Source organism: Chrysemys picta, chromosome 4, assembly GCF_011386835.1.
Source record: "Chrysemys picta bellii isolate R12L10 chromosome 4, ASM1138683v2, whole genome shotgun sequence".
Taxonomy (NCBI): domain Eukaryota; kingdom Metazoa; phylum Chordata; order Testudines; family Emydidae; genus Chrysemys; species Chrysemys picta.
In genome coordinates this window covers 124,612,321-124,627,351 of record NC_088794.1, presented here as the reverse complement: position 1 = coordinate 124,627,351, position 15,031 = coordinate 124,612,321, and the positions used below count along the sequence as shown (strand labels likewise).

Here is a 15,031-nt window from a genome sequence, read left to right as displayed (position 1 = left end):
AAACAAGGTCCTCCACTTGATGAAAGATTTCTGAATGACACTCCATACTCTTGGTATATATACACCTTCCACGAAACGGAGACATTACCAGCAATACCAACGAAACAAACATCTCATTCCAATGTCAGCAACAACAAGAATATGAACCACAAAGTCAACGTCCACTACCAATACAGAGTCCTACCTTTCGGCCTTTCCCTTGCGGAAGTAGTGGCACACTTCCCCAAACAAGGGATAATGGTTTTCCCATATCTAAATTGTTTACTAAAAGGGCCTACCTGGTTAGAAGCAATAGACAACATTCAGAGGACTATCACTCTCTTCTGGAAGGTAGGGTTATAAATAAACAAAAAGCAACCCTAGTTCCTATATAACAATTGGACTTAATCGGGGCTCGCCTCGACTATAGAGGCCAGGGCATCATTACCGTTGAACAGATTCATAACTCTGACCAATCTTATCTAGGTAGTCACGACTAGCCCACAAATATCGGCATGAACCTGCCTACAACTATTAGGTCACATGGTGGCCATGACCTTTGTGGTAAGACATGCAAGACTACACATGTGCTGCCTACAAGGTTGGCTGAGTTCAGTGTACATATCAAGCAAACACAACCTGAACAGAAGCCTAACACTGCCATCAAAAGTACTGGAATCTCTACAGTGGTGGACAAGACTGGAGAATGTGTGCACAGAGATTCCCTTTCACCAGGATCTACCATCAATAATAATCACAACAGATGCCTCGATAGGCTAGGGCACCCACCTGAACTAGCATATGATCCAAGGGAGGTAATCATCTACCAAGATCCAACTAAACATCAACCTATTCGAATTACGCGCGATGTACAATGCCTATCTTCACTTCCTCCCACTGATAAATTACAAAACAGTATGTGTGATGACCGACAACATAGCCTGCATGTTCTGTATAAATTGACAAGGAGGAGCCCACTCTCACTCACTATGCATTGAGACCATGAGGCTGTGCAACTGGTGCATAAATCACAATATAAATGTCACAGTCTCCTACCTCCCCGGGTGCCAGAACATGACAGCGGACACACTGAGCAGACAATTTTCTCAGGACCAGGAATGGTAAATGAACAGCAAAGTCCTACTAGCCATATTTCAATGATGGGGCTTCCTTCCCATCAATGTATTCACAAAATTACAGATGCCCTCTCTTTTTCTTGAGAGCAGGAATGGGACCCCAATCACTGGGAGATGCCTTCCTAATCACCTGGGAGAAATCACTCTTTATGCATTCCCACTGATACCGCTGCCCCCACAGGTAATACACAAGATACATGTTGACATAGCCAAGTTCATACTGATAGCCCTGACGTGGCCCAGACAGAACTGGCACCCTTACCTGATGCACATGGCAGTATGCGCTGCATGAACTGTCCCACTTCGGACGGACCTGCTATCATTTATAGTTGAGTATAGTGCTATTATTTAAAGCGATATTATTTTATCCAAAATGGATTTAATGTTTCCATACAGCTTTGGAAGTACTTCTCTGGCATGAGGGTGGAACAGGTAGTGCCAATGTTTCAAGCCTAATGGGCAAGTCTGAATTCCTTATGGTGTTTGTAAAATAACAAAGTTTTTATTCTTAACATGCCAAGACATGACTGAATCATAAATTTGTTTTGTTTTATTTATTTAGCCCCACTCTGCAGGACTCACTTGTTTGGTTGGTTCAGTTTACTTGTTTGAAGGTGCTGACTTCTAATTGTGTATATCAAAAGGGCAACTGTTCTAATGTTCCAAAATCTGGATTAGAAAGAATTTAAAAAAAATAGATGTAACAATTTTGACTTGAAATTTGCTTTGTTAAACTTGGTAATTTTCCAGAATGGAAGCCAACACCCAGAGGGAAATAACAGCTTTGAAACTCTGTGAAGGACACCCCAATGTAGTGAAGTTGCATGAAGTTTATCATGATCAGGTATTTTGAAGAAACTATAATAAGCATTTTCCAAACACATTTTGTTGTGCATAGCATTAAGCTCTTGTGATAAAGCTTACTGCCACTCTGTATAGGCAGCTTTTTCCAACTAATTGAGTCTTGTCTACCTAGAAAAATTATAGCAAAAGCATTAAAACCAAAGGAGATTACATTTTTATTGTATATAAATAAAAATGTATTTGCGGGAACTCAGGTATACTTACGTTCCTTCAGAGGTATTGTGAAGTTTAAATGATATTTGTAACACGCTTGGAAATCCTTGAATTAATGGTGCTACACAAGTACCAAAGATTATTTCATAATTTTATTTGTTCTCAAATGAGGCAACCCAAATAATTTAATAAATTACCAGATTTAAAAGCAGTTCCTTTAAAAAAAAAATTAGAATGTGCTTGAGTTTTATTTAGTTATAGAAACCTCAGTTATCTACTGTATCCGAGCATAGCTCAAATGTAGTGGACAGTGGTGGCCTCAGGGAAACCAGAGCAGCTGGGGGCCTACTCTATCTTCTTCTGCTGGTGTAAGCTCCCCAGCAGAAGATCAGGTGTAATGAAGCTGAGCTCCTCTCCACCCCTGACATGCCCCCAGCCCCCTCCCAAAATGTTCCCTATGCCCTTATGAAAGGGTCTGAGGGAACAGCTGGTAGGCATATGCAGCACAAAAATGCACTTAGCAAACTGAAGAATCTGACCCACAATCTTTAAGGATGGAGGAGATTTACATTTTCACTATTTATACTTTATGTACTAAAATATGTTCAGAATGTATTATCAATGTACTTTTTTGAGTTCTTAAGCAGAAAAATCTGTTTAAATTAGCTCTTCGTGGCAAGGTGCTATCTTCATTTTCTTCCTTTGAGCACAATCAATACTTAATAAACAAGATATAACAATAAATGAACTCTTAGATTATAGACTCATAGACTCATAGACTTTAAGGTCAGAAGGGACCATTATGATCATCTGGTCTGACCCCCTGCATGCTGCAGGCCACAAAACCGTCCCTACCCTTCCCTTGACTCTGCTGATGAAGTCCCCAAATCCTGTGTCTTGGTGACTTCAATTGGCAGAGAACCCTCCTGCTAGCGATCCCTGCCCCATGCTGCGGAGGAAGGCGAAAAACCTCCAGGGCCTCAGCCAATCTACCCTGGAGGAAAATTCCTTCCCGACCCCAAATATGGTGATCATTAAGACCCCGAGCATGTAGGCAAGAGTCTCCAGCCTGACCCTTGTTAGCCATTATACTATTTACCTGCTATTGCTCGGTATTCCTCAGCTAATTACTGTTAATCTGATTAGCCTACCTCCAACCAGCCACTCATCCTGCTTTTCATCCTTCTGCAACATGTATATACTCACCAACTCGAGGCTTCCGCAGACGAGAGCTGGTCAATTTATTCCAAATTTTGAAATTAAAAAAAAAAAATCAATTTTTTCTGAAAAATTCCCTTATTTTTTACTAGCTCTGCTACAAATCTAATCAGGTTCTCCATTGGGAATCCTACTCCGACTGGACCTGCCAATGTTTGTCAGGCTATGACTCTTTTTTGGCAAATCCTGGGACATTAGCCATTGAGAGAATATTTTTTATCCTCTTTCCCTGCCCCTTCCGCTGTGTTCAAGGATAGGGGGAGAGAATTGCAGAAAAAGTAACCCGACAAGCCGTGGTTTTAGCTTAACTAATGAGATATAGTCTCTGCCAAAATTATGCCCACCCATCTGCACAGTTCTGCACATCTTTTCATACTTGTCTCGCCTGCCCCAGATTATATCCTTAGAAATTGTTGTTGCGAGATAGGACTGTGTAATGGGGTTTACAAATCCCAAACTGAGCATCAGCAGAAGGGAGAGGAGAGTCTTCCCTGCTTAAAGGCTATCAGGCTGATCACACCCCTGCATAGCTACCAGAACTGCCAGTCATGGACACATGCAGCCACAGCTGTGACCAATGAAGTAAATAAGACCAGCTATGAAAGAGGGAGAACAGAGAGGGAAAGGGAGGCAAAAAGGCCTGGGATAGCAGAGGGGCAACAGCCCAGGCCATGCTGCTTCTGAGAAACTGACAGACAAAAGGAGACTGCAAGCCTTGGAGTTTAAGGGCTGATAGACTCAATTTAAGTTAAGAATTCATGGACTGGTCTAATTGTAGATGAAGAGGACCAGTTAAGACAAACCTAGGATCCCTAGACAGACTGAATCAAGAGCAGTTGACACAGTGACAATGGCCATCTCAGATACTCATACCCATTGTTTTTCAAGGCTGGCTGGCTAACCAGCCCCATCTTACTTAAGGGAACTACTGAGTTCTCAATTCCAAGGTACCAAAAGCTTTGTGAGGAAGGGCTGGTGAGGTCACAGCCCATCTGACAGAGTGAAGAAAGTGTGGGCTATGGTTCTCCCCCTTTTTGTAGAAGCAAAGGCTATATAACAGTCTTCACAATGAGTGGGATTTCCCTGCTGCTGGGGAATTCCTATGTAAAGAGGACAGAGATTTCCCAACTGAGGAAACACCACCTACCCTTTATTTCTACAGTCTCTGGGCAGGATTCCCTTAGCATAGGGAAACCTTGATCCAAAACACCCTGCTGGCTTCCTATCTGTGAGTCTTCTGCCCTTCTGCTACCCACAACAACCTCATGCCCTATATTACTTCCCTGAAAATGCTATAATTTTCCCACTGCTCCCACTTTTACATCTCCATAGCCTTTCTGTTTTTCCTAGATCCCCAAACCAGACTGTTGTCTCGTTGATTTTCCATAACTCATCCCACAGCCCTACTAGTCTCATATTTCCAGCTGTCTCCCACAAATCTTATGTCCCTCTGTCCAGTATTCCTTATGCCTCTGTCAAGGTTCCCTCCCCACTCTGAACTTTAGGGTACAGATGTGGGGACCTGCATGAAAGACCCCCTAAGCTTATTTTTACCAGCTTACGTTAACAGTACGCTGCCACCACCAAGCGTTAACCAAATATTTAGGGAGAGCCACTTGGAACTCTGCCTTCCCCCAAATATCTCCCAAGTCCCTAACCCTCCTTTCCTGGGCAGGCTTGTGAATAATTTCCCCCCAAGCCTCTACACCCCTTTTCCTGGGTAGACTTGAGAATATCCCCTCACCACTTCGTCCTGGTGAACACAGATCCAAACCCTTGGATCTTAAAACAATGAAAAATCAATCAGGTTCTTAAAAGAAGAATTTTAATTAAGAAAAAAGGTGAAAGGAGTACCTCTGTAAAATTAGAATGAAAGATAATCTCACAGACAATCAGATTCAAAACACAGAGGGTTTCCCTCTGGGCAAAACTTTAAAGTTACACAAAGAACCCAAATTTATCGTCCCTCTTATTTGCAAAAGAACTCACAAACAAGAAAATAAAAGTAATCTAACACATTTCTTCTCTAAATACTCACTACCCTATAGGAGTGGGATGGCTCCTTTCTCTGTCTCCGGCAAAAGCCCACACAGCACAGACAAAAGATTTTTTCCCCATTCCAGATTTTAAAGTATCTTGTCTTCTTATTGGTCCTTCTGGTCAGGTGTCAGCTAGGTTATGTGAGCTTCTTAACCCTTTACAGGTAAAAGAGGAATTAACCCTTAACTGTATCTTTATGACAGCCTCCCTGTCCTGGCCTTCCCCCATCAGCCCTCTTCAATCTCTTTGTACTCTTCCTCTACTCACCAACCATGCTGTCCTTCCCTCCTCCTATTATGATCATCTGCCCTCAAAACCCTTTAATGCTACCTCTTCCCCAGTACCCCACTAACCCGCTGCTAACAGTTAACAGGTTTTTAAAAAACAAGGAAATTCCCACAAAAAATACTGTAGTTTCTCCCAATCACAAACAAACATATGACATTTACTCCAAATTCAGACTTTGTAACGGTACAAAAAAAGACTTCTCAAAATTAGTTTTAAGGAGTTAATCTTGTTGAAGTTGTAATTAAGTTTGTGCGTTTGAGCGTAATTCCATGTATTACAGATGGTTGTATGTTGTAAGAAAAAAGCTGTTTGTTGTGAAGTTGTGGAGTCTTGGGTGCATTATTGACAAGCATGTGAATTATGATTGATCTTTATGTTAATGTTTGCCTTAAGTGGTGACTTCCTTGATTTAAAAATGTTTTTTGTCTTAAAGGAAATACACTGGCACAACCTTCACTTTTAGTAACAAAGTTTACTGTTTGGGAATATTAAATATATGTTGTGGTTCTGGTAATGGTACAGAAACAGCATATATCCTTCTATGTGGGAGATGGGATTTGAAGCAGTTGAGGATAATTAAAGACTTGGAAGTAAACTTTCAGGAGGCTGTGCAAGGAATTAGCAACTTTTTCTGCTATTAACTTGATGTCTGTGATTAATTCTGCATAATGATAAAAATGTACCCTTATGTGGAAGCAGGCAATGTTCACCACTCTTTGAGCTAGCTACCCACTAATGTGTATAAGTGAATCCCATAGATGTCAATGGTAGCCGTGAGCACCAGACATCTCTAAGAGTAGAATTTGGTTCTTCATATTTTTATACTCATGAAATACTATTATAAACAGAAGCTTGACTCATCCTGACCTCTGGAAAGAGAGATCCTATTGCAGTATAGTATGTAGCTGGTGGAAGGCAAATGTGTTGTGATGCAGAACAAAGAACCAGACAAAAGAACTGATGAGAAAAAAGTGCTGTTATGCTTGCAGTTTAAAAAGCTATATTTTCCCACCTCTTTCTATCTTAAATGATACCGGTTTTGTTTTTTTCTAAATGCAGTTGTGTAGTATTTTTAATAATAAACAGTAAAAAGTTAAGACTTAATTATTAATATTTAAAATCCACAAAGTGTTGACATATAATCTAATTTTTCTAAGGTCTCACATTACTGTTTTTTTTGTTTTGTTTTCTAGCTTCACACATTTCTAGTAATGGAACTGCTGAAGGGAGGAGAATTGCTTGAACGCATTCAGAAAAAGAAACACTTCAGTGAGACAGAAGCCAGTTATATCATGCGCAAACTTGTTTCAGCTGTGAGCCACATGCATGATGTAGGAGTCGTCCATAGAGATCTGAAACCTGAGGTATAGTGTAGTATAATTGTATATATTATTGTTCTAATACCTTACTTACACATTCTTTAACAAAGCAGTGTATCCCTTCATTAAAGTGCATGGTTACTTTAATGGAAAAAATACTGTAATTTGTGTGTTTTTCATGCCTTTTATTGTTTTTATTAGGAAATGAAAGTTTCACACATTTACTGTCTAATTTTATTTTATTCCATTATGCTATGCGATCAATAGTAAAAACAATAAAATACTCAACTCAGATAAATAACTAATTTATAAACTTTGTTTATAAAATAAAAAATTCAATCTTAACTCCACCATGTAGTAATATGATGAAAAAAAAATCTGTTATCAAAATTCAATTTTATCTACTCAGGGACTAACATTCTATTCTGTTCTGATCATAAATGTATGATTATTGCATAGCATAGCTACAAAGTGCCTCCTTTTACTTCACTGTGAATTCCTGGGTTTGAAGTGGTTGTTTTTGATTGAATTACAGTGTCCTTGTACTGTTTTTACCCTCAATCTCACTCTAGTTTAATACAGTTTCCACCTGAGAAATAAGATAGGTGAGGAGGTAGTGGGTCTGTTAGTTTAAAAACAAAAAAAGAGGGTTGTGGGGATCAGCAGTAGTCTGAACTAAAATGGCTGCCTGAAGCCAAAGCTCTGAGGGGATAAGAAAGTAATCTGCCTCCATCAACCCACTAAAGCTACTAAACGCCACCAAAAAACAGAGTACTCCGTTGCAGAGGATGGAGTCTCAAAAAAACAAAACAAAACACACCTCATTCAGAAGGGTGTTTCCAGCTCACAGTGTGGAGAGGCCCCTGACAGAAATGTGAAGGCTGAAGAAAATCAGTCTCCAAAGCAGACATTCGGGAGTTGATCTCCAAGGCCATGAGAAATGATCTGATGACTGATTCTAGCAGTAAAGAAGGAAGTAACTGATTTGAAAGGTTGAGTCACTGTCCGTACCAGAGATTGGCCTAAAGGAAGCTAGTGAGAGACAGCCATTGCAGCAGAGCTGCATGACACTGCTGGAACACAGAGGGAAGCAGCTTAAATTGGATGATATAGAAAATAGAGTGTGAAGGAACAACATCAGAATTAAGAGACTGCCTGAAAATGCTGAAGGAGGAAATACAATCCGGTATGTAAAAATTGTAATCGTAGATTTGTTAAATCTCATTCTCTAAAACGCGTGAAAGTGGAGAGAATGCATATGGTGCTATTCCCCACACTTGGAGCTTATAATAGATCCAGAGATTTGATTGTGAAATTTTATCAATATCCGCAGAAAGATTTAACTATGGAAAGAGCCAGAGAACATTCAGAGTTTATACCCCAAGATGACAAGCTGTAATTTTTGCATGACCACTCCGCCCTAACTTTAAAAAAGAGAAGATTTCTGGGGGAAGTTTCAGCAGCACTCAAGAGGGCAGATATATGTTACTGATGGGGATTCTCATTTAATTATCATTCAGCTTTCAAAATCAGTTTTACCCAGTAAGATACTTTATACAAGGAAAAACTACAGTCCACTCAGTTGGGATAGAAATCAAAATCTCAGAAAAGCAAGAGGATACTCTGGAGGTGGAAACTAAGTATAAAATGCTGGAAATACCTTGACAGATGGTCAAATCCAAGAAAATGAGGATAGGAAAAGAAAAAGACTCTAGAAAATGTCAATGGCAAAAAATGAAGCTGTACAAGAGGACTCAGATACATGAGTAGTTACCAAAAGATTACCCTGAAAGAACTTCTTGAGAGTCATCAAGAATGAACAGTTTAACAGTATCTATGTTAATGTTATAAAGAAAATAGGATGAAGTTTGTTTTAATTGGGATGATTATAACTCTGTATTTTAAAGTGTAGAGCATATATAGGACAATAAGATGAGCGTCCCAGGGATGGGGAGATTGGAGAAAATAGAAACGGGTTGTTGAGGAGCACTTAGGGGTTCTGTGTAAATCCTCCCCATGTGACTCAAATAATCAGATGGCAATCTATCCCTAAGGTCTCATATGTGGCGAATGTACTGGTAACTCCTTTGGGTTGCAAGAGAAACAGTTCATGGGGAAAGTACATGTGTTGAGGGTTCAAGAAAACAGTTGTTTGGGGGCTGAATTATATGCTATTTTGGTATTTTATTTTTAAAATAAGGGGAATAATGGAGAAGAGGGGAGGGAATCAGGGATGGAAGGGAGAATTAATACAAGACATACCTATGGAAATTTACAAACAGAAATCACGCCATATTCAGGCACATGGTTATGAATACAACATAATTTGCAACAAGAGACATTGGCCACTCAAAGGTTCATGCTATCAAACAGCTAAATAATCATAGTTTCAAGTTTTTCAATAAGCTAAATAGTTATTCTCAATGGCTGTTCCTTTTAAAATAACACCTTTGAATTTTAAGGGGCTAAATAATGTCGTTAAGAGGGGAAAAAGCCCTGGCTGAATTTTTTAAAAACCTCATTTTCAGATTATTTTACTTCAAGAAACTCATTTTCAGGAGTGGCATATTATGGGCATGAAAGATGGTTGGTTTCAGCAGACATTTTTTGCTTCAGCCAAAGAAAAGAGGAATGGCCATAATATTTGCTAAACATGTAATTTTTTAGATTGAAGATCAATTTAAGGATATGGGGGGATGGTTTATCTTATTGATAGGTACAGTTATTAGTGGGCTCAGGATATGTTCCCAATCACAAGCTTAAAAAAAAGCTGCTTTAAAATACTGCAACACTTTGGGGAAGGGAAATTATACTTGGAGGAGACTTCAGTTGCACACCGATTCCTTACTGGACAGATCAGATAAAGAAGATGAAGTGTATAGGGAAGCAAGTGCAGCATTTACTTCTCTGTAAAAAAAATTCAGTCTCTCAGTTTGCTGGAGAGAAATGCATTTAGTGGAATGAGATTACACATTTTATTCACACCCTCATCATTTACATGCTAGAATAGATTTCATGTTAATCTCTAAATCCTTAATGAAGTGAATAAGACCTTTTGTACAGAAGAAGAGGAACAATGGATTCTTCTTTGAGCTATTGCACATGTCCATTCCACTGTAGGTGTGTGTGTGTGTGTGTGTGTGTGTGTGTGTGCCTTGTGCACAGATGTCAGAGATTTTTTTCCCCTCGTTGCTACCCATCATGGCAGCTCGAATGCCCCCTTTTGCTGTGACATAGCATACTGGTATAAGAGGGTGGAGCTGAGCATCCCCAGTTCCTTCTTGCCACCAGTGATGGTTTTCAAAGTGATCTCGGACTTGTTTACTCAAGTGCATCCCTCATTCACTTTAAATAGTTGCAGTTAATTATTGTTAGTTAGTTTCTCAAGTTAGTGTTACATTTCTGTTTTTGGTGTCCTTTGGTACTGTTTCTTTTCTTTTGGTACCAAGCTTGGTACCACAATGATGCCCTGCTCCTCAGTGTTCAAGTCCTGCAGGACATGTTCAAAGCCTATGCTGGTCAGTGATCCTCATCCATCCTGCCTGAAGTGTTTGGGTGAGGCCGACATTAGTGACAAATATCACATTTGCAAGGGCTTCAATCCTCACTTGAAACAGCGAGACTTATGTGTTTGATTATGGAAGCAACATTTTGACCCACAGTCAAGTCATTGCATGAGGAGAGCACCCCAAGTACTTCATCATGGGTATGGAGTGCTCCACCAGATATTTTTTTGGCTTCTCCATCCAGACCTTCCTCAGTCTCAGCATCTTGTTCATCAGCTTTGGTACCCAGGCAAGATAGAGGCAAGGACTCTACTAAACATGTGGCAGAGAGAGCTACCTCAGAAGCCTCACCTCCTAAGAGGTGTTCGCTGTCTCCAAAGCTCATGCCAGGTTCAGTGAGGTTGTCCTGAGACGTTTCAGGAGCCAACAGTTGATGGGACTCCCATCTACCCCAGAGGCATATGCAGCCGCAAGAGACTTGATTAGTGCCTCATTACAGGTTTCACCAGCATTGGAAACTGTCCGACTGGTTCTTGCTCCTGCAACTCACCCCTCACCGCACCAAGAATCCCAAAGTACCACTACTTACACCTCCTCTCAAACCAGTCTTATCAAGAAGGAAACCTCTCATGATTTCTCTGGTACCACCCTCCCAGGGTTCAAGATAACTCTCTCCAGTACCATCTGCATCAGCACCTCAATTATTGGAAGCCTCTGACTTCTCAGCCTCTGACTTGGAAGTGCAGTCCTTTGTATCCTGGACAGGACGCAGCACTGTGGTAGGAATTTTGGGCATTTATCATGGAGGGCTGCTTGGTTGCCAAGACATTACTACAATCCATGCTAGACGTTGCAGACACTCTGGCCAGAGAAATGGCCTCAGCAGTGACCATAAGAAGGGCATCCTGGCTGCAGAGTTTGGGCATTGCTCCCGATGTGCAGCAGACCACAGAGTACTCCAGGGGGAATTCTGTGCCAAAAAATTAAAAATGCTGTGTACAATATTTAAAAATTCTGTGAAATTTTGCGTATTTTATTTGTCAAAAATAACAAAATATAATCACGCCAGTTTCTATTATTTTGGTAATTTCTTTCAAAATACCTGTCAGCAACGATGTCTGTAACAATGCAGACAACAAAAAATATTCAGGAAATGTTTTTTTGATAAACAGATTCCTTACTAGGCATATTAATACAGAACTTTGCATAATAATTAATTTAAAATACAGAAACGTATTTTCCACACTCCTGAGAGAGAGTGCAAAGGCTTGGGGAGTCGGAGTAATGGAGGAGCTGAGGGAAAGGGAAGTAGTTGCTGGGCAGGAGTCTAGGTGTGAACCTGGACGATTGTTGGGTGTGGGTGGAAGAAGTAATATGGAACAGGTTTTCTTTTGGGAGGGAGGGATTATAAGGGAGCCTCCCCCATGCAGACACTAGACCCCTAGCCTCTCCCATTCAGGTATATCTGCCCATGTTCCCATGTGTCCCTGCACATCCACTCCCATGCAGTCCCCACCCCAGTCTGTCCCCCCCACTAGCCCTTCTGAACCCCAGTCTGTGACCCAGCATCCCCATGTGCCCTACTCTTTGTCCCCCACATCATGTGCCTCCTCACTTGGCTCCGCAGGAAGGGTGCTGTGAGGAACATAACCTATCCACATCCCTCTTTGGGTCTGGCTGAGCCGGCTGCCCTCTGTTCTGGCGCCACAGCAGCCCCTGGTGGGCGAAAGGCATAATTGCCGCACCTCTCTGGCAGAATGTATTTTCTGCAGAGAAAAAAAAAATGCGGGGGACATGAATGCACATGTACAGTGGCACAGAATTTTTGCAGAACTAAGAGAGGACTTGGCCTTTGATGGTCAGCTGCTTTTTTCTGAACAACAGACGAAACTCTGCACTCCTTCAAGGATTCTAGGGCTACCCTTTGTTCCTTGGGGGTGTATACACTGGCAGTGCAGAGGCACCATTATGATGGACAACAGCAGCAGCAACGATACTGGCCACAACGCCCCTTTGGGCTGTCTGTCCCTTCCCCGAGAGAGCAAGACTACCCTAGCTCTGGGCTTAGGTCCCAAGGGTGGAGGCATTCTGGTCTTGGATTTGGCCAGTCCACTCTCCCTCCTCTGGTGACCCTAAGTGCTCATTTTGACTCGTTGGTCCAAAGCAGTGATCCAGTCATGACTTCTACAGAACTTCGGGGACAGGATAGTCCATTTTCTCAGTGTTTTGAGACTCAGTTACTACAGATAGCTGAGGCCTAAGCAATGTCCGTTCAGGTTATCCAGTTGCTCTCCACACTGTCTGTACCTGTCCCTCTTCAGGGCCCCTCTCATGAGATACTGCTCCTCGAGCAAGTCTGTTTTTTTCTGTCTTTGGGAGCAATGAAAGAGATTCCTCCGGAACACTGGGGTCAAAGTTTTATTCCCAATATTTTCTGGTCAGACCTACTCTAGACATCTACAACCTTAACAAATATATCAGATACATAAGGTTCCTAGTGATCATCCTCTCAACTATCCTCCCTGCATTGACTTAGAATGATTGTTTTGCTGCTGTGGACCTTAAGGATGCTTATTTCCACATAGCAATCCTTCCAGCCACAGATTTCTCCAGTTTGTTCATTTTCAGTAACTGGTCCATCCTTTTTGGTCTGCCTTCTACCTCCTGGGTTTTTACCACTTGTATGGATGTGGTGGCATTATACCTCAGTAAGAAGGAAATCCATGTCTTCCCATATCTGGATGACTGGCTACTAAGGGCAGTTCACAGAAGTGCTTTCTTGCGTACACGTTACACTGCACTTATTCAACACTCTAAAAACAGGAAAGTCAACTTTGGTCCCTATTTAGAAAATAGAGTTAATTGGGTCCCTAATAGACTCCCCATTTTGTCAGTTATTTTTTGTAAAAGTCACAGTCAGGTCACAGGCTTCCGTGAATTTTTGTTTATTGCCCTTGAGCTGTCCATGATTTTTACTAAAAATAACCATGACAAAATCTTAGCTTTAGTGATGTATTATGTAAACAGGCAAGGGGGAGCACACTCCAAAGTGCTCTGCCAAGAGACTATTAGGCTGTGGCAGTTCTGCATTGAGGAGGGTGTCACTCCAATAGCTGGACACTTGCCCAGAGTCCAGAATCACCTCACAAATCATCACAGTGGGAATTTTTCCGCGGATCGTAAGTGGTCCCTGGAGCCCAGTGTTCTGCAAGCCATCTTCGTGGCTTGGGGCATCCCGACGATCTTCCTGTTCGCTACAACGGACAATAGGAAACATAGACTTTTTCTTCGAGTGCTGTCCCTGTGGGTGCTCCACTCTAGGGGACGGTGCGTCCCAGCGCTATTGATCGGAGATCTTCGGTAGTAGTGCCTCGTCGGGACGCACGCGCTGAGTTGGTATCTCCCATCTTGTTGGAATCTTCCTGAGCGCGTGTGTCCCGTACCCTCCTCAGTTCCTTCTCAACCGTCCTTGGCTGAAGACGGGACTCAGGGCAGTGCTGATCCTCTTCCCATCTATTTTGCTCCAGAGCGGGATTCGGAAATGCATCTCTAGGCGATGTGTTCCTCATTCCTTGGAACAGCTCCCTCATGTACACTTTTCCACCGATTCCACTCATACACAGGGTTCTACGCAACATCACAGAGGACAAGACCCGGGTCATACTTATTGCTGCAGCTTGGCCCAAGCAGATATGCTATCCTTACCTGCTACACATGACCATCCGTCCTCCCCGGACTCTCCCCGACAGACCAGATCTCCTCTCCCAGAAAAGACAGTTACTCACCTTTGTAACTGTTGTTCTTCGAGATGTGTTGCTCATATCCATTCCAATTAGGTGTGCGCGTGCCGCGTGCACGATTGTCGGAAGATTTTTACCCTAGCAACTCTTGGTGGGTCGGCTGAGGCGTCCCCTGGAGTGGCGCCCTCACGGCGCCGGATATATGCCCTTGCCGACCCAGCACCCCCTCGGTTCCTTCTTGCCGGGTACTCCGACAGCGGGGAAGGAGGGCGGGTTTGGAATGGATATGAGCAACACATCTCGAAGAACAACAGTTACAAAGGTGAGTAACCGTCTTTTCTTCTTCGAGTGCTTGCTCATATCAATTCCAATTAGGTGACTCCCAAGCCTTACCTAGGCGGTGGGGTCGGAGTTAGATGTCACGGAGTGAAGGACCGCTGAGCCAAATGCCGCATCATCCCTGGACTGCTGCACTATGACATAGTGGGAAGCGAAAGTGTGCATGGATGACTAAGTCGCTGCCCTACATATCTCCTGTATGGGTACATGAGCCAGAAAGACAGAGGAAGAAGCTTGGGCCCGAGTGGAATGGGCAGTGAGTCGTGGAGCTGGACACCAGCTAAGTCGTAATATGCACGGATGCATGACGTAATCCAAGACGATATTCGCTGCGAAGAGACCGGAAGGCTTTTCATCCGGTCTGCTACCGCTACAAACAGTTGGGATGTCTTTCTGAATGGCTTCATTCGCTCAATGTAAAAAGCAAGAGCCCTGCGAACGTCTAGGGA

General features: G+C 42.3%; 1 protein-coding gene across 10 annotated transcripts in view; it reads left to right on the top strand.

The window, feature by feature from the left end:
- The window catches only part of RPS6KA5 (ribosomal protein S6 kinase A5), a 166,320-nt gene that overhangs the window by 127,392 nt on the left and 23,897 nt on the right, over nt 1-15,031 (top strand). For all 10 annotated transcript variants that reach the window (XM_065595599.1, XM_065595596.1, XM_005285401.5 and 7 more), the window contains 2 exons: nt 1,866-1,959; nt 6,872-7,042. In XM_065595599.1, the coding sequence (XP_065451671.1) occupies nt 1,866-1,959; nt 6,872-7,042 (265 nt within the window). The remainder of the gene's footprint in view (nt 1-1,865; nt 1,960-6,871; nt 7,043-15,031) is intronic.